The sequence below is a fragment of the Gambusia affinis genome, linkage group LG07, assembly GCF_019740435.1.
Source record: "Gambusia affinis linkage group LG07, SWU_Gaff_1.0, whole genome shotgun sequence".
Lineage (NCBI taxonomy): Eukaryota > Metazoa > Chordata > Actinopteri > Cyprinodontiformes > Poeciliidae > Gambusia > Gambusia affinis.
In genome coordinates this window covers 23,051,846-23,071,115 of record NC_057874.1, presented here as the reverse complement: position 1 = coordinate 23,071,115, position 19,270 = coordinate 23,051,846, and the positions used below count along the sequence as shown (strand labels likewise).

At 36.7% G+C, this 19,270-nt stretch overlaps 1 protein-coding gene across 1 annotated transcript in view; it reads right to left on the bottom strand.

Moving 5' to 3' along the window:
• The window catches only part of angpt4 (angiopoietin 4), a 69,359-nt gene extending 50,565 nt beyond the window's left edge, over positions 1 to 18,794 (bottom strand). The window contains exons 1-2 of the mRNA XM_044123098.1: positions 18,663 to 18,794; positions 14,377 to 16,008 (exon numbers count right to left, since the gene is read on the bottom strand). Of these exons, the coding sequence (XP_043979033.1) occupies positions 14,377 to 14,772 (396 nt within the window). The 5' untranslated portion in view covers positions 14,773 to 16,008; positions 18,663 to 18,794. The remainder of the gene's footprint in view (positions 1 to 14,376; positions 16,009 to 18,662) is intronic.
• Positions 18,795 to 19,270: the final 476 nt, after the last annotated feature.

Genomic DNA, 19,270 nt, shown 5'->3' with positions numbered 1-19,270 from the left:
CTCTTGTACCACCAATACTCTGTAAAGCTGCTGGTCAACAAAGTCAACACTTGCATGCCTATTCAAAAGCACATCCATAGCATCCAGCTCCTGTCTTCTACTTTATTTCACTAGAGTTTTGTTATTCACATGACCAAACCATGACATACAGTACTTTAATATTTTAGACCACAGCAGAACATCAGTTCTGGATAAAGCTTAAAACTTATGAAACCTAAAGGAAATTGTAGATACTTCCTTATGATAACTTTCATGTAAAGTCATTGAGGGGAAACCAGTTCAGGGGAAGGACTCTGATTTTCAAAGGCTGAAAATCATAGTAGTATGCAAATTTGATCTGTTTTTGATGTCACCACTCTATACTCTACTGCTCCAACCACAGAGGGAAGGTAAGCTACCAGGATAAGATAATTGAAGAAACTTTCTTAACCCTCCCAAGGTCTTGAGAAATGGGTCTAATTTAGACCTCACATGTTTTTTACTCTGTGCGCAGTCTGACGGGGCCGCGCTGCCCCAGTGTGTGCTTTTACGTTTTTTTTTTGGTTTGTTTTTTGGGGGGGATGGGGGTTGTCTGTGTGTGGTTTCATCCACAAAACCGTGAGCCGACAATTTTCAGGACAATAATTTTCAGGACAAGTTGCTCATGCTGCTGCTGGCCAAGACTTTCAACAGGATTTGAAAGCATGAACACTTTGTAAACCTTATAAAGGAAATCTAGCTAAATCACCTCGATTCCCAAGGTGTTTTAAACAAATTAATATATGTTTAGTAGACATTATTTAAGTCAATATGGACCTAACCTCAAGTCTGTATTGAATTATGCTGACAGACATGAACTCTTCCACTCTTGATTAAAGGCACATCCTCTGTTCTACCATTTCCTTCAGTAGTTTGTATTTTTAATTTATTTTATTTATTGAAGTCATTTAAGATGTTATATGTTGTATTAAATCAAATTTGAATTCCACACAAACAGATACAGGGAAACAAAAAAGACAGTAAGAAACTCTTGTAATTTGTTTTTGAATTATCTTTGCCGATTTATTTATCATAGTATCTTAGTGTCAAGAAATGAAGGAGCACATCATTGTCCTTCATTGCCAGTTCATAAACCACAAGCACATTTGCCAGCTGGCAGTCAAATCAGTTTGTTTAACCCGGCTCAATGCACTCCCAGCTCAGTGCTTCATATCTCCATAAAACACTTGGCTGGATTTAAAACATTCCTATCCATGCCTCCAGTTCTCAATAATCATTTCAAAACAAGTCCCAAATGGGGAGTAAACTAACTGAAATCCTTGAAAATAAAAATGTACAGCCTTTAATTTCAAGACTGTGAAGGGCTTCAAAACATACATGTGGAGATCACCAAAGTTATCCCATGCCATATTATCAAGGACACTTCAATTGGTATTGTAAAAGTTTTGTAAACAGCCTTTCAAATATCAATATCAAAATCTTGCGATTGTGCATCATTTTCTGATAATATAAAACTTACTTTGAATTTGGTTCACTGGGATAAGGGAGTAAAACTGCAGGTTATTGAAAACAAAAATAATTTGCCAGAGGAATACATTTTGTTAATACTTAAGTAAAACGTATCTCAGACAGTAATGACAGTAATGGCACGTACTCCATATTATGCAGGGACAATGAATAATACTGAATTAAAAAATGAGCAATCTAAATACCTTTCGTGCCACTCTGCAATTTGTTTTATAAAAACTGTCAACCAACACAGAAACACACATTATTTAGTATTTATGAAACCTACACTCATGTTTCAGTTTTATGAATACTTACTAGATTCACAATCAATCCTAGATAGCTTCATCACAAGTAATGATATTGAAGCTCTTCTAAATATGGGGTGAAACATTTTCAGTTAATAAAGACAGCAATAGTGCATTAGCCTAACTCCGCCATATTCTGACACTGACATAAAGATCTGAAACAGATCTATCAAAGTACAAGTGAGTCTTTCAACTTGTCGATACTTGTTGTTTTTTTCTTAAATGGGTGAGTAAAGATGTCTTTCGTGAGGACTAGCAAACAATTAATAACCTATCATTATCTACTGCACCAAGAAATTTAACTAAAATGAGTGATGTGTGGAAAACAAGCATAGCAATGTGTTTTTATCTAATAGGAAATCGACTACATAGGAGTCCTGTCTGCTGTAATGTGTCTTGCTGCACATTGTACTTGTAAAGAAAGAACTGAGCCAAGCAGCTACTGATTTACTGGTCCATTAATATTCCAACTTATCCATGTTTATTAGCTGTGGATCATGACCAAAAATATAATCTCAGACACAGCTGGGCAAAAGAGCTTCGTTTGTTCTGGGCTCATCTTTAGAGAGTGTGATGAGCTCAGTCAACCAGTGGGAATTCTAAGTTAAAGTATTATTAGGATGAAGTTTCCCTAGCTGTTCTGAATAGTGGAGCTTCCTTCTCATAAAATCAGCAACTTGCCTTGAAAATCCCTTGTTAAATTTGAGTCAAATCTGAAATAGTGCTTTACTTGGATACATGTAAAGCACTATTTCAGATATTTCACATGTGAATTATAAGATTGTAGGAATGATTTTTTTTAAACAGAATCTGTTTCAATAGTTTCTACATTTTAGCAAGTACTTTTTTCTTCTTTCTAAAACTAAATCAGAATTGGACCCATAAATACACTAATCATAAAATAAACACACGAATGACCAACTTTTCATAATTAAAGTTAATTGCAGTTTTATCACTGGCCTGTATTTGTCTCTATGTATTCAAAAGTCAGAAGTAAGTAAATAGCCACTGAATTGTCAGCAGTTGTGTCAGCAGACTTTAGGAGGCTGATGGCCAGATAATGGCTGTCATTAGGCTGTTATTACTGCAGTCAGAGCTGTTTGATGTATTACTGTGGTGGTTGAAGGAGAATGGAGCAGCTCACAAACCAGGTGTTTCTATTCTGTTGACGTTACGCCCGGAACATTTAGCATTTTCTTATCCTGAAGCACTCTTACCTTTCATCACAAGTCGGTTTCAGAACATAGTGTAATCTCCAAAAAAAAAGCTTGTCATAAATTGCTTTCTGCTGCATGATCAACACCACCTGCTCATAAGCTCCCTGTGAAGTTCTCTGGTGAGATTTTGTTATCAACATGATAAACTTCCCAGCTGTTGTCATGTAGGCATGTTCATTCAAGTCGACTTAAAGTTGAAATCAACTTGTAGTATTTAGTAGAAAATGAAAACCTATGGACAAGTTGTCCCTTTATTTGTCCACTCAATTTGAGTTATATGGAAATTGATTGATCTACAGTACTAAATTTACTTTAATAATTTAAATATATAAAATACATATGACCAAAACATTAAATATGCTTTGAAATATTTGTCTTATTACAACATTTATAGAACATAACTGCATAACATTTTAATCACCAAATTCAGTTCAGTTTTAAGCAAAAAATTTTAATTAAGTTAAAAATCGGTGTTTTATTCAAGATTAATCAATTAGTTGGTCACATGTCAGTCTTGGCCATTTTCTATTCTATGTTATTTTTAATCAACTGGTCCAATACTGAAAAAATCAGATTTTTTTTTTTTTCACGTTTGCATCAAAATTAGGAAATCCCCAATGTTGGGCTTGTAGACACACAATTCAACAGTGAAAACCTTACAACTCTTTTTGTTTCTTCTAAATACTAAATGCACCTGGTTTACGAAAATGGGCTTTCACAGACAAAATATTTATTCTGATAAAATGAGTTAATGAGTTAAAAAAAAAAATTAACTTGCAATATTTTTACCTTTCATACTGATTAGTATCAAGTCAATCTCATATTGAATCACTCAAACAATAATCAAAGTTGGTTTCGTCAGTCAGCTTTATGTCTTCTGAAAATATTTTTAACCTGACACATAATCACAGTTTGTGTATGTAGTTCTTTTTAAATGTCACTGACAAATGTCAAGCTCCAGCCAAAGAACACAACTTATAATAAGCACTCTGTGATGTGAATAAAAACCTTTTTCATCTTATCCCTTCAGACTTTCTAAAGCTGCCACTGTCTTTCCTCCTTTGTCTCACTCTCTTCAGAGAGGGTTATCATCAGCACAACCCCTGACCACATCAAAGCACTGTATCAGAGCGACCTCGGTTGATAGCCAGGCTGTGATCCAACCACAGTGACTTTCCTGTTTCCCTCTTTCAGTCTCTCAGGCACAGGTCCATTTGAAGTCAGTCATTTGGCAGAAAACTAAACAGCCCCCCTGTTAACTACCTCACTTACTGCTGTTTACAGGCAGTCTGTCTTAAAAACCACAAACTGCTGGTGAGACCACAGAGGCCAGTGAAGCCAGAAAGAGATTGAGTGGTAAGAGCTGACAGAGACACATTGCCTTTTACTGCTGAGGTTGGAGATAATATGCAAATTACTTTAATTATCTAAAAAAACAAGACAGAGGTACTTTGTTTTTATTGATACAACCGTAAAAGTAAAATTCTTGAGGTTTAGTAGTCTTTATACATAAATCACAATTGATCAAGTTTATTCTAGCAGGAAGCATTACTTTTAGTGGAAAATGTAACTAATGATACTACTTCTGTTTTCCTTCCTGAGCTTGCTCTAGAGTTCAGCACTTTTCACCCTCTTACTGTTTGTTTTTACTTTAAAGCTTAAAAGCAGTGCGAAGCAACTTCACTAATGCCACAGTCATCTCCATCTAGTTTCAGCCGGACCAAAACTTTGACCCTGGCTTAAATCTTTGATTTGTGATTTCCTGAGTGCTGAGAAAGAGCACATGCCACGGGTGTTCACATGAGAAACAAAAATACTAAAATAAGTTGGAACAAATGAGGATTACTCCACTGGAGCCCTGACTTAGACATGAGGCAGCTGTGACTCTTTATTTTCTAGCGCTGTTTTAATATTTTAATTATTTCTTTGGTCTACAGTTTTCATTGTGAGTCTGTGTGAATCTTTATTTTTAATAATGCTAAATGTTTTAGTGTAAACTGTTTATAAGCCTATAGAGTTGGATGACACATATTGATATTAGTTACATTACTGGAAGGATTTTCCAAATTCTTATCTTTCCAGATGTTGTAGCTAGTTACCTTTGCTACAAGTAATTTTAACCCTCCTGTTATGTTCCTGGTCAAATTAAACCTTTTTAAAGTTCTAAAATTTTTAGAAAATAGTTGGAGGCATTTTTTTTGCATGAAACCTTTTCTATTTGTCTTAATAGGTGCACTCTACATATAAAATGAAAATGTATTTGTTTTACACATTTGCAACTCCCCCTGCGTCTACTTTTTACATAAATACTGTTTGGTTCAATTTGACCCGGCAGTCAAATTAAAGTACAAAAAAAGATTAAAAAATGTCCAATTCTATATGTTTCTTTGCAGCTATGAACACATACTTCACCACACACCACACACATCCATGCACACCCCGACACACACACCAGCCCACTTTCTCACTACTCTCTTTACTTCACTAGGAAACTGCGAGAAAGCAGGTGTTCATACTACTTTTGACGGGAACCTTTTCTGTTCCCGTGGGGAAACTCCACCCAACACTGAGTTGACATTCAGTAGAAGTGGAGGGAAACATAAATTCTCTCTGCATGACTCATTTATCTTGATTTTAATCAGCGGGTCAATTTGACCCTGAACAGTATGTATGTCTCAAGTTCAATTATAAAGATCAGCCATTGGAAAAAAAAAAGTGTAATATAAAAAAAATGACCAACGATCAATTTCAAGGAAATTATTGTTTTTTTGTGTTTAAGTTTTTTTCTGTGGACATAAAAAATTTAAATTCCATTTTTTATATCTAAATGAGTAAATGAGTAAGTTGCTGATCCTTAATGTCTGAGAAATAAAACAACATCATTGCACAGATATTGATTGAAATGGTTAGTATTGGAGTTAATAATCAGATACAAAAATGTTTTGGAGGAATTTTTGGTTTCTGACACTATTGCAGGATTAAACACTCCCCGGATCATATTGACCCACAAACATTATTGTTGTACCTCAGAAACAAACATAACAGGAGGGTTGATGCCAACGTGATTTTGAAAATATCCCATCCATCCATCGATTTTCTGAACACCCTTGTCCCTAGTGTGGTCAGGAGGTACTGGTTCCTCTCCAGCGAACATTTCTGGTGAGAGGCGGGGTCAGCCTGGACAGGTCGCCAGACTGTTGCAGGGCAATTTTAAAAATATTTGTTTTATTAATTAAGATATGTTATTCACCTTTTTATTGTTGACAATTAACAAAAGTTGATGATTAAAATGGAAAATCTGTTTGGTTTAATTATTTGATCAAATTTGTTTTCTGGTTTGTTTGGTCTAATTTTTGTTCACAATTTATAAAAATTCATTACATTTGTGTTTTAGAGTCACATTCACCCAACACTCACAGAGATGCAGAGCAGCATGCAACTAAGGCTTTAGTGCAGGGGTCTCAAACTCCAGTCCTCGAGGGCCGCAGTCCTGCAACTTTTAGATGTGCCTCTGCTGCACCACACCTGAATAGAATAATTAAGGCTCTGGAGAACTGGTCTACACAAGGTGGAGGTAATTAAGCCATTTCATTCCAGCGTTTTCTACCTGTGGCACATCTAAAAACTGCAGGACTGCGGCCCTCGAGGACTGGAGTTTGAGACCCCTGCTTGAGTGCCTTGCTCAGAGGCAACTAGACGTGATGGAAAGCTGAAAACAAACCAGATTTTGAACTGTAAAACCATTATACTTCTCAATGTAACTCCAACAGTTCTTTCGCATTATAAACATCCATCCATCCATCCATTTTCTTTTCACCCTTGTCCCCAATGGGGTCGGGAGGGTTGCTGGTGCCTATCCCCAGCTTCGTTCCGGGCGAGAGGCGGGGTACACCCTGGACAGGTCGCCAGTCTGTCGCAGGCACTATAAACATATAAAATTGTATTAATACCTATTAACTTCCATCCACATCCCTTCAAATTATTTATACTCCTTAAAATCAGAAAGTCAAAGATTTTTTTTACCAGATAACAAATATATTTTGTTTGCACATGAATATAGGAGAAGTGGACACTGAAATATTGCAGAAGGTGGGAAATCTAAAAAAAAAAAAAAAAAAAATCAACTGATTATGGACATAAACATATCTCTAACAGTGATAAATGCATATTAAGACTTAGAAGAAATAATGTTCAAACTCCCAGCTTGATTTGTATGCTTTTTTACAGTGACACTGAGTTTTTGTTTTCTGGTTTTGTTACTTGCATTTATTGTTTTAATACCATTTTCAATGTAGCTGCGGCCTGGCTTCCATTAGAACGGAAATTAAAGTCTTTACAGAGTAAATACAGGCAAAAAACAATTAGATATGAGTGATTAACGGCTACATAAAAGACACTGATGCTGTGGCTAACATTCATGGGGATTAATATTTGTGTAGGAAATGTAACCAAACTATAGCAGAGAAAAAGAAACAATGCTAAAGTCAACAAAGCAAAGCAAAGAAGACAACAGCTTTTATCTTTGATCTAAATTGCATTAAAAATAGGTTTAGATGGTGAAGATGTTCTGTAGAAAGACTCAATTATCTACTCATAGACTGACCCTGACTAAATGCCAAAGGTGAAAGGTCGCCCTCTGTCTCCTGTTGGGATGCTGCAGACATCAGCTCTGGATCTGATCCACGTCTCCCCTGAGATTTAACAGTGTGGGTGGTAATTGCATCCCAGCTCACATTCATGCTCACACGCAGACACTTGTATACACATCACCCCAACACGGACACACCAGCACACTCCTGCACGCTTTGTTAAAAGTGCTGGTAAAATCTCAGTGGTTTAATCCAGCGAAGCACTCTGAGAGATTAAAATCTTTCCAGAGAGTAGCAGAATCCCTCCTTCAGCTACCACAATGAGGAAATCAGCAGGGGTGGGCAGAAGGAATAATGAGAATTTTATACACTCCATTTACACTGGAATGTATCTTAACCCATGTAATGTTGCAAATGGAATCACATTTTACAATGGCATCAAGCCACTGTAAAAAAAGAAATGTGGTTCATGGAAGTTTTCTTTATATTTCCTTCAGCTGCAAAGATGCAGACTTCCGATGCTTTAGAAAGTATTTAATGTGAATGAGGCAGAACAGCAGCAACAGATGGAAAAATATACATTCAGTAAAAAAAAATTAAGAAATGAATACAACTGTTTCCAACTCATACTTTTGCGAAATGAGAATTGCTCAGAATCTAAACATAAAGTTATTATTTTTCTCCTATCACAGCTTGCTACACAACCTGATTATCTGGGTGAGTTTACACTTAGGTCTTACCTAAAGGTAAATGAACATCTGTGCATGTGATTTGCTGGAAATACCAAGTAACCTGTTAGTATTTTCACTTTGCTTTAACAACAATTTGTACATGGACTTGGAATGGCAGATATTCTGTATGCTACACAAATGTATCTGCACTTTAACAAGATGAAAACAAAAAAATAATTGATTATTATAGTTTTGTTTAAGATTAACATTTTACTTCACTATAAAACTGTGCAAAATTTTAATTGTGTAAAATTTTAAGTTTGAAGTGTTTTGAGTATAAATTCAGGGAAAACGTAATTACTCCAGTTCCAAGTACCTTTTAGCTTAAAGTTGGAGACCAGATGGTTTTATATTTAATTCTTTAAGAGAGGTTCTATGAAGTTATCAGTATGTTTTTATTTTTTTTATCTGGAGTAGGCAGAAGCTCAGTCACTGTTTGTTTGTGGGAACATACTGAACATCCTCAGAGTGCTGAAATGTCAGCAATTTGTCAGATGGATCTCCTAATTTAAGCAACTTAGGCCCTTCAAGATAACAGAAAATATTCATACCTGACAATTTTATACTTCATCATATTCAGCTAGAAAATGTTCTTCTAACAAAACAGCAACAATCTCTATAATATTCCCCCGCAAAGTTGCCAACGTTTATCATGTCCTATCCAGCGGATTTCAACATTTGCAGTGAAAAGACTTTTAAAACAGTTGTTTGAAATCAGTCAGAACTCGGTATGTGAGTGAAAATGTCCTAAACTGAGATAATTATGGCTCCTCTACTGTATGTACCTCACACAACCCAACTTTAAAAAAAAAGGCTCTCTTTATGCTTTACATCCCTTTACCTTACATACCAAGTACAACATGTAAGAAAGTGTAAAGAAACTATGAGTCAGAGAGATTAGGGTTGTTAGAAGATAGTAGAAGATAAGGTGCTCTTTGAAGAGAGGAGTCTTGAAGGTAGAGATGTATGCTCCTGCTCTGATAGCATTTGGTAGCTCCCTTTCCCATTAAGGTGCCACAAACAAGAGCAGTATGGACAGAGGGTGACTGAAATGTAAGGATGGAGCCAGATAACATTCCTGAGAAAATCCCAAGGATTGAGATAAGCTTCTACACTGAGTTTAAAGTACTGTGTTCAGATATCATTTGTAGACATTTCTTTATTATTATTATTTCAATATGAGCAGCTATGGGTTGGTAAAGGAGATCAGTAAATAGTGTTGTATCCTTGCACTGGAGGATGTTTTATGACAGTTTTGTTGATTTAGAGGGGTTAATGTCAAAACTCTAAATGTGTAGTTTTGATTAATTAGACTGTGCATTTAGTTTAACCAAATATATGGTTATTATTTTGTAGACTTACGTCCTGCCTACAGAAACATTTGAAAATAAAATGAAAATATAAAAAAATAATAATTTTGACTACAAACAAACAACAGGCAGGTTAAAAAATCTAAGTTATCTAAAAGGAGAGAAATGTTGAGGGTGAGAACCAGAATGAGAATCTCAATTTACAAAACAATAACAATATGTTTTCAGTGTTAAAAGATCCATAGTTTTAGGTGTTTGAATAAAGATTTATTTAAACAAATTACTTGACTTAACTGTGGCATAAATTTGACACATTAACACTTTATAAAGGAAGCTTGTTTATGACATGTTTCAGCAATTTAAAAACCCTCCTAAGTAAATGGAGCATCAGTCTGTTTAAATTTCATGTAAGTTGTGATAACTTATGATGCAGAGTTTTCCTTCATCACATAATTAACAGCGGATGCAAACTTTCTATGAGCTATGACAGGTGCAGCCAGCAAGTTCAGACAGCTGAATAAATCTCTTTAACTCAGAAGAATTATGATTCTGAAACAGGAGCATTATTCATGCTGCCCCTCTCATCTGCAACACCTAAACGACTCTAATGATGATGAATGGGGGCTCCCGCCTGTAGATTCCTTTAAAAAATGTTTCCTTTTGCTAATCTCATTTAATGGATCAACAACACCTGCTGCAACTAAATCATTTCAACCTGCAAATCAGCAGGAGGGGGCTTACTGCAGTCTCACTGCCGATGTTTAGGGGTGATGGTAATACAGATCTATGAGCTTGATGTTTGTCTGTCCACTTTGCCTTAAATTTATTAAGCTTCAATACAGCACATACGTTTGTGTAAGTCTAGTAATTACTTGATTTATATCAAGTAATTACTTGATAAATTACTGATTTATATTCCTAATATAAATCAAAGGCTAATAATCGGTGTCTCAAAGGTGAAAAAAGGGTTGAGAAATCTGGGGAAGTAAAACAATTATAAGGTATTTTGAAAAGCAAAACGTTGATCAACTGTGGAGTTGTGTCTTGTGATGAATCCAATGTGATTTAAAAACAAGGACAGAGTCAAATTTCATAAGGCAATTTATTTATTTGTGGTAAAACTGATCTCAGGCTACTGTGACCTTTGGGTTTGTCTTTTGAGGATTATCTAGTTGAAAGTTTTCTTTTCTTAGGCTTAAAATTTGTCATATGTTATTCAATTTTACCCTGAAGGTGATATTGATTTTAATTCTAGTATATTTTAAATATTTTACTCTGGCTGTAACATTTAGATGGCAAATATGCTATAATTTTAAAGATAACATTACTTTATGCAGTAAAATTATTTTAGTTGGATAGTTAGGGGATCTTTTGAAGCAATTCCATGACTCTTTGGCATCCACAGCCTTTTTCTTTAGACATCAGAGAACCCTTTACATCTTTGTAAGATGGCATCACATCCTTTTGAAGTAAAGATAAAGACGGAACCTTGATGTCAAAGGTTTAGATAGGACAGAGCTTACCTATCATGCCGAAGCAAATTCTAATCATTGGCACCTAATCTGAAAAAAGATTGCTCTGTTTTTACATTTTTGAGGACGGTTAAAAACACAGCAATTCACTCGTTAAACTAATCTGTGACAAAAGCAACTTTTACAAAATATGCTTTGCTATAAACAAAGACTAGTTGTTCGCTGCGGTGTCTGGATGCTCATAGATCTCAACTGAAGTTGATGATATCCCACACTGAAGCCAGTTGTGCAGCTCTGCACACAGAGAGAGTTACACAGGAAGAAAAAAAGGTCAGAAAGCTCATGAAAGCTCATTGATGGCATGTGACAACTCCAAATTTTTTTCCTGTCAACACCATTACTCCTGTGGACTTGGCTGAAGTCCAGGCATTTGATCTGTCAGAGTGTACTTCAGTGTGACTTATCTAATGTGTATTTGTGGCAAGAAATTATGCGACACAAAAACATATCACACAATGCTGATTTCTGTCTGTTTATCCCGTTAAATCCCCTCCAACTGCCCTCACAAGCAGAAATAAAAAGAAATAAAAGGAAAAGGATGAAAGGTAAAACTGATTACTTATATAGATTGTATCAATGTAATACATTTTATTTTTGCTGATATTTTAAAGCTTCAACTTAACTCTCCCATGAATGTTTTTACATAATTTTCCAAACCAAGAAGAATTGCTGTAAGAATTGTTAGATAACATGAACCTCTTTCAAGTCAGATCACATTTCTTTGGGTGAAAATATTGTTGAATTTACATCACTGCCCTTCAAACTTTTCACAGTGTACTGAATGTCTGTCTGGCATCTATTGTGTGCAAAACTTGCATCACACTCCTTTTGAATAGCTCAGCTCAACTTCGTCAGGGAAATGTTTTGACACATATTTACTTAAGACTTCTTAAAAGTTCTACCACCTAACAATAAATCTAGCTTCTGCTGTAACATAATAACATGTTTATTTCACAAGATATATATTTTATATTTTTTCAGAGTCCAAATCTTCCAGCCACATTGAAGCATTTAAACATATAACCATTCCCTGTGGCCTAGATCAGCCATACAAAATAAGTGAAGAAGATTTCTTTTATACAGTCCTAGTCTGTTTCTCATTCCTCCACACTTTGAAGTAATTTCTTTTTTCAGAATATTACAGAAAGAAAGAAAGAAATGTATAGCTTTCCACACAGGAGCTGTGTTACAGAAAATACAGCGGTTTGAGACCAAAGATTAATTGTTCGTTCTTCTTCAGCTCAAGAAAAAAAAAATTGCTTCACCACCGATCAGACAAACTGTATCCTTGAGTTTTTCTCCAGGGAGACATTATGACAGGGATGACACAATGCTGAGGTCAGAATTGAAACAAAAAGTAATCCTTGGAAGAATGGGCTGTCAAATGTCCAGCACTGGAGCAAATTCACTGTGAGCATGTTCAACATCAGGCTAATAGGTAAAGTCTGATAAGGCAGCTTTAGTTCAAAATTTCACCAAGATGTTTGTTTTTCTGACAAGTGTGACACTTGCTTTTGTGTTCTTGTTGGTGTTCAACCTGTAATTATTTCATTAATGCCATTTTTTCCTGATCTATTTTGTGTTCTTCAAATTTATCCACTCTTGAAGTAACTTTTGTAGGTTAACCACTCCTGGGAAGGTTCACAATGGTTCCATATGTACTCCTTTTGTGAATTTTGGCTCTCACTGACTGTTCCCCAATGTCCCAAACCTCAGGAATGGCTTTGTAACTCTTTCCAGACTGATAGATGTCATGTCTTTTCACCTATGCTATTAAGTTTCCTCAGTCACGGCAAGATACTTTTTAGGGTCTTTTTGTCAACTACAACTTAACTGTCATGCAAATGAGTGCACCCGATGCATAGGTGCATAGGTGTCATCGTGACAGTTAAGTGATAAAGTGATATTTTGATTGTACAATTAGTTAGTGCTGATGGACTCTCCAAAAAGAGTGATTAATCAAAATTTATTCAACAAAGCAGATTATTATATTTGTACTTGGATTAGGCTAGTTTAGATAGATGTGTTCCCTTATTAAATGAAATAACCATTTTTTAGCTTCATGGTTATAGCACTATAACCATTTACAGCACTATAACGCCTATAGTGCACCAGTTAAAGACTTTTGTTTGCAATTAAGGTAAAGCAGCAGTGAATGTGGAGACTGGAAAATAGCCAGTGATTAAAACACAGGGACTATGTGACTAATTGCTTCAGACACCTACAGTAAAGATAATTTATAAGAGCATGAATTAATCCACTCCTGCACTTAGAAACAAGTAAACTTGTTTCACAATAGCCAGTCTGGATTTTATTGCAGGGGATTGTGGGGCCTCCTAAAGAAATAACTCCCTGTCAATAAAATGCATGGGTGGCAGGTGAGAAGAATTGGCTGCATGTCGTAGGTGGAGTATTGGAAGACCTCAGCATTTCAAACAGTAGGAAAAAAAATGTAAAATCAGCCATGAAGTCAGATTGTTAGAGACTCAGACCTGAATTATTTAACAGTGTGAGACTTTTTTGAGTAATGGTTTAGAGGGAAATTATCTTTTGCACAACGTTTATTGCACAGTGTGCAGTCAAGAATCCAGTGAAAATAAAAGACAAGTTACCTTTGGAAGAATAATAGTTTGCTGGATCAACAGCAGGGGGGGACAGTGCTTTTCTCCTGATTGAAACCAGCTGCTAATCATCTAGAACCATAATTTAAAACTATGATCCATAACCCACAAATTACCACACAAGAAATCCACAGCTGCCTCAGGCCAGATTTGCTCCATCACAGAAAAAGAGATGCATGTGATCCAAGTGGAGAAGCAACGAGACATAGTTTCACAAAAAAGCCTCTATTTTTTTTTTTTTTTTTTTTTTTTTTTTTTGCAGTTTCACTTCTTGGTGTTAAATGGTCCTGGACATGGCTAGACTCAGCTGGATGTTGTAAGTCACACCTTTATCATTTTTAATGAGTAACACATTCATTGATGTACCGTCTTTGGCATTCAGCAAATTTGTGATGTAATGAGACAAGATTCATGCACAGAATTTTACCTTTTTTTCTTTTTTTTTTTTTTGATGAGCATTGCTCTCCCTTAGAAAGATACAAACATCTGACCAGAGTGCATGCATGCTTTTCTTTGATGGTTCAGTTGGTTGTAAACAATGAGTTTATAGCATACATTTAAGAAAAATGAGTTCATCCCTTACCTTTTGCAGCCACAGTGTGTTGTTCTCCATTATGCTTTCCAGGTGCTGCAGTTTCTGATTGGACCATTCACCGTCCACGGGCGGTGAGTCTCTCTGCACAACGCTCGCCCCGCCACGAGAGCCCCCGTAATGTTCACTCTGCGACATGGAGCCTCCGCTCTGACATCCGTCCACCTCTGGAAGGACAAAGGTGTAGCTACACTGACCATGCTGGATGCGATGAAGTCTCTTTCTCTTCTCTGCACCTCCTCCTCCACCACCAGTTCCTCCTTTTTTCTGGCTTCTTCCAGCTCCCGTTCTCTCTGTGCCTCCAACGCCGGCTCCATCACTGACTGTGGACCAGGTCCAAAGCAGCAGCAGCACCAGCAACCACCGGCTGAGATTCAGGCCTTTCATGATAATGCTTTCAATATTTTAGAGCGTTATTCCTTTAACAGGGTCAAGGGAAGATTGTTCACACTTTGACCCAAGTTCACCTTAGGAGGAAGCTTGCATAAGCCTCTGAATGTAACAGTGAAGCCATGAGTTCAGTTTTTTTGTTTCCTCCAGTTTTAAGATTCCTCTTCTCTTGTGGATCAAAAGAACAGCAGGAAATGACACCTGTTGATCATGGAGGTAGACGTTAATTTCCTCCCCCACTGGATGGTGGTACAGATGCCCACCTCTGTTTACTTTTCCAACAGGAATCTTAGTTTGGTTTCTTGTGGCCAGTTTTCTCTCAGATTAATACATCCATCTGTATGATGTCAGGCAGGTTCCTCAGGTTTTGTCTCCTGCTTTCATGAAAGCAAACGTTGAATGTTCAAATCCAAACAGGAAAAAAAATTAAAAACAGGAGCTGAAGATGATGAGAAAACTAAGAAAACCTAAGTAAAAATTAAATTTTAAAAGTGCAAGATTAAAAAAAATCTCTTAAGTATTCAAATATCCACAAACTAAACAAAACCTAATAAATGGTAAATATCTGGATTTTACTTCTTCCACTCTTCTCTGCTGGCTGCAGCTTTAGAAGTGACTGAAGAGAATTACTTCTGCCCCCTTCTTATCTGAGAACGGCTGAAAAGAGAAAAGGGGGAAGGAGTGAGAGTCTCAGAGAGCGAGAGAGAAAAAGAGAGGGGGGAGGAGTGAAACGATGGGGGACGTGAGGGAGGTCTATTAGAGTGCCCTCGTATTTGCAAGCCGAGAGGAAAGGAAGAGAAGAAGGAATGGGAAGGAGCCAGAAAAAAAGAGGGAGATTAACAGACTGAGAAAGAGGACAGAGAGAAAAGTAAAGAGAAAGACAGGCCAATAATACAAAGAACTGGAGCCGTAACTGTTGACATACAGAGGAAAGGCAGAGTCATTGATAGGAGAAAGAGATCTAAAAGAGGTACTGTAGTTGCTGTAATCTTTCTCCTGCCTGATCTTTCACTTCTGAAGCAAATGCCAAGGCCTTCTATGGTCATTCACACTGACTCAAAGCTGCAGCTTTTGTCCTCAATACAGCGGTTCTCTGGGCATTGTGGGGGATCAGAAGCTATGATGAACCATGTAGTCGTCAAAGTTCAGGTGAAAGAAAAAAAAAATCTGGCTAAGTCTCTGTCGTAGGATGCATCTCCTTGCTGCTTCTCATCCATCCCGCTGTGCTTCCCTCTGCATGAAAATACATACAAAGATTAGTTCCAGATAGATGGCTCGGTCCCAGCCTTATGAAACCCGAGCTCTACATGTGGAGAGACAATACGGGTTGACAGAGTTTATTTGTACGATGATAAAATGTTCTGCAGAAATTAAATGACACAAATACTGAAAAATATCTGATGAATGCCATGAGAGAAAAGATACTCTCATAGATTTTCACAACGAGATATAATCCAAAAATGTGTCGGTAGTGACATTTTGAATTAGAGTAATAAAGGACTAAAATGAATGTTTCTGTTTTGAGATTCTGTTACTGGATCATCCTCTTCTGGTCACAGAGGAGTTGAAGATAAAAAGCTTTTCTAATCCTCTCCTCTTATTTATTTTGACAAAATGCCATTTTATTTTCATCTCGACCTGACCTCAGTCTACTGTTACCGCTTCTGCATACATCTTAATTTTTGCTGGACTGGGTCGCTCTCTTAATGTTAGTCAATTGGTCCCTCGGGAGTGAGCAGAGAGGTTACACAGTGGATGGCTTCTGCCCCAAACAGACATCATTCTCATGGGAACGGGCTGGACAGGGAGTTCAGTGTGCAGAGCGTTCTTTTTCTTAACAGAGCAAAGAAACGCCGGAGAATGCATGGAGCATGCATGTGGGACTCACATCTCCAGATATATAGATAAATTCACAAAATTCTATGGCCATTAGAGGTCTAAGTGATAGAATTAATCTTTGGGATGAGGTGAAAAGATGGAAACATAGTTCGGCAGTTTTGTTCCAGGGTTGAAGCAAAGCAAGAAGGGGGTAAATTATGATCCTGTCTTTAGGTTGTGGAGGCATGCAAGAGAGAACTTGACCAAAACCAGAGCAGAAGATTTGAGATCCTGGACATGAAATAACACAGTATTTGGAGAGGAGGCAACTGGTGGAGATAAAGGAACTAAAATGGACAACCATGGAGCGGGTGAGTCACCAGGCAAGGAACAACTGAAAGATCTGGGCTTGGTGTGGAAATCAACATAAGATCCAACAACAAAAACCTGATCATCAGACGAAGCCTGAGTGTTTGCAGACAGGTGTGCAATCTACACCAAGTCAGTCATGCCCTCCAGCAGAGATATTCCGTTGGGAAGAGTCTCACACAAACTCACATTCCCAAACATGATCATATTTGAGCTTTTAATACAACTACCAGAAATGGTAATAAATATGAAGGTTGCTGTATCCGAATCCCAGCTATCATTGTGTGAATATTAATGAAATGTAAGATGGTTGGTAAGACTTGATTGACATGCTGTGAGATAGCTGTCCAGATCATTTCTCAGTGTTGGTGGTCTTTGTCATCTCATTTTTATTTCAGGAGTAACAATGTCATGAACCAGGCCTTTCACCTTTCTTCCATGGGAAACAGACAACAGAGATGAGAATCTGATTCTTAATCCAGGATTTAATTTTAACTATAGTTCTTTTTTTCTTCTTCTTTCTAAACTTAATCTCTGCCTTTTTTTATCTGAATTCTTGTATTGCTCTTGTTGATAGTTATAAATATATCTTGTCAAAGGCTGGCAATTTTGGTATCTGGTGCCAGTTTTTCAAATGTAAGTGTTCTGTTTCTTGTGAATAAAAGTTTTATCTTCTGCATGAAGCCAAGTGTAGTTAAAACAAGGCAAAATCCCACAGTTGATACACATTTTTCATTCTGGGAAAGTATCCTGACCAAATTTGTGAAGCCAGCAGGAAAAGATAAAGTAGATTTTTGCATGAGTGTTTTGTCTTGATTTACTTGGTCTTCATGATTTACTTGTTTTCAAATTTCAAAGAATATTCTACAATAATAATCCTCTCCAATCTAAACAATACAAAAAGAATTAGTGCAGAAATCAGACAAAAGTATTGAGGCACTGTGTGATTAGTTTGAGAATAAAATTAGAGAAACAAGAGATGGACCATTTTCTGAGAGAGATTTAGTTAAAAGCTTACAAACACAAGGAGAGAGGACAGAAGAGAATCTCCTGTCTCATGGTTTCCGATGGTAAGTCTCAGGAAGAAAAAAAGACATTTGGCTCAGATAGATCAAGTTTGAATGCAGCCTGTGGAATCCAACACATCCCCAAAGAGAAAAAAAAAGAATGACATTGGAGATGTTCCACATTTCATGTTAACACTGAAATGTGGAAAAGTTTGTCTCTTTTGACAAACTAGAAACACAATTCTTAAAATGTAAAGTAAATTTTAGAAATGTATTGCTAGCTCACTAGCTATTGAATCTTACAAATACAGGCATATATTAGTGGTTCTGTGGTGACTGCCAGGTGGTTGGTGCCAAGTGAACCTTCACATCAAATTCTGTTGATTCTTAAACAAGTATACTAAGTTAAAGACTTCTGTTTAAATCTTGCAGAAATTGTGGAAATATTTCTTTGTGATAATATCAGAAGGAGAAAGGCATAACAGAATACATGTGATAATGCTAAAGCATTGAGATCTAATATCCCCATTATCCTGACATAAACTGTGTTCCAAAATGCCAAAGCAGTGAGGTAATTTGACTGTACTATCATTCACCACTATAACACAAAGCTGCGTATAAAGACCTAATTGCACAATGTAATTAACAGAAGAAAAATACATAAATAGAAAACATGCAACATAAACATCCTACCTTGCATTAGATGGTTTAGACCAATCAAAGTTTAGTTCAAGCTGATTTCTGTCATTTTTCTGAAGCCGTAAAATAATTCTGCTGCTGATTTTTCCCACCTTGTGCATCCTTTTAGCTGTCCTTCTTCAACTCTTATATAAGTGGAATGGTGTGACCACATAGTATGCAGCCAGAGTCTCAAAGTTGCACAAAACAAGACCTCCAGATGGCTTTGGTTGTTAGGGCAATGTGCAAACATGGCAACCAGTATAAAAGGAAAAGAGGACACAGCTAACTATCAACTGTATGTTAGAGCCAGGCACCTTTATTTGAAACCTGACTAAAAATAACCCACTAATGGGAAGATTTACCAAACACAGACATTGTGCTGAATGCTTGCTCATATCTACAGACCATTCATGCATAAAAAAGCAAACATGGTTGGAGTCTTTCCCAACTTTATAGAAGTTGTGTTCAGTGGAACTGCCACATGAGTTTAAATGTGAAAACTAAAGGATTTTGTGGGTTCAACATCATATCCTTCAGGTCCCTCAGGGAATCTCCATCAGTATGTAGTGTAGGTGAAGAATAGTAAACACTATATGTAAACACAGTCACTGTCAATCACT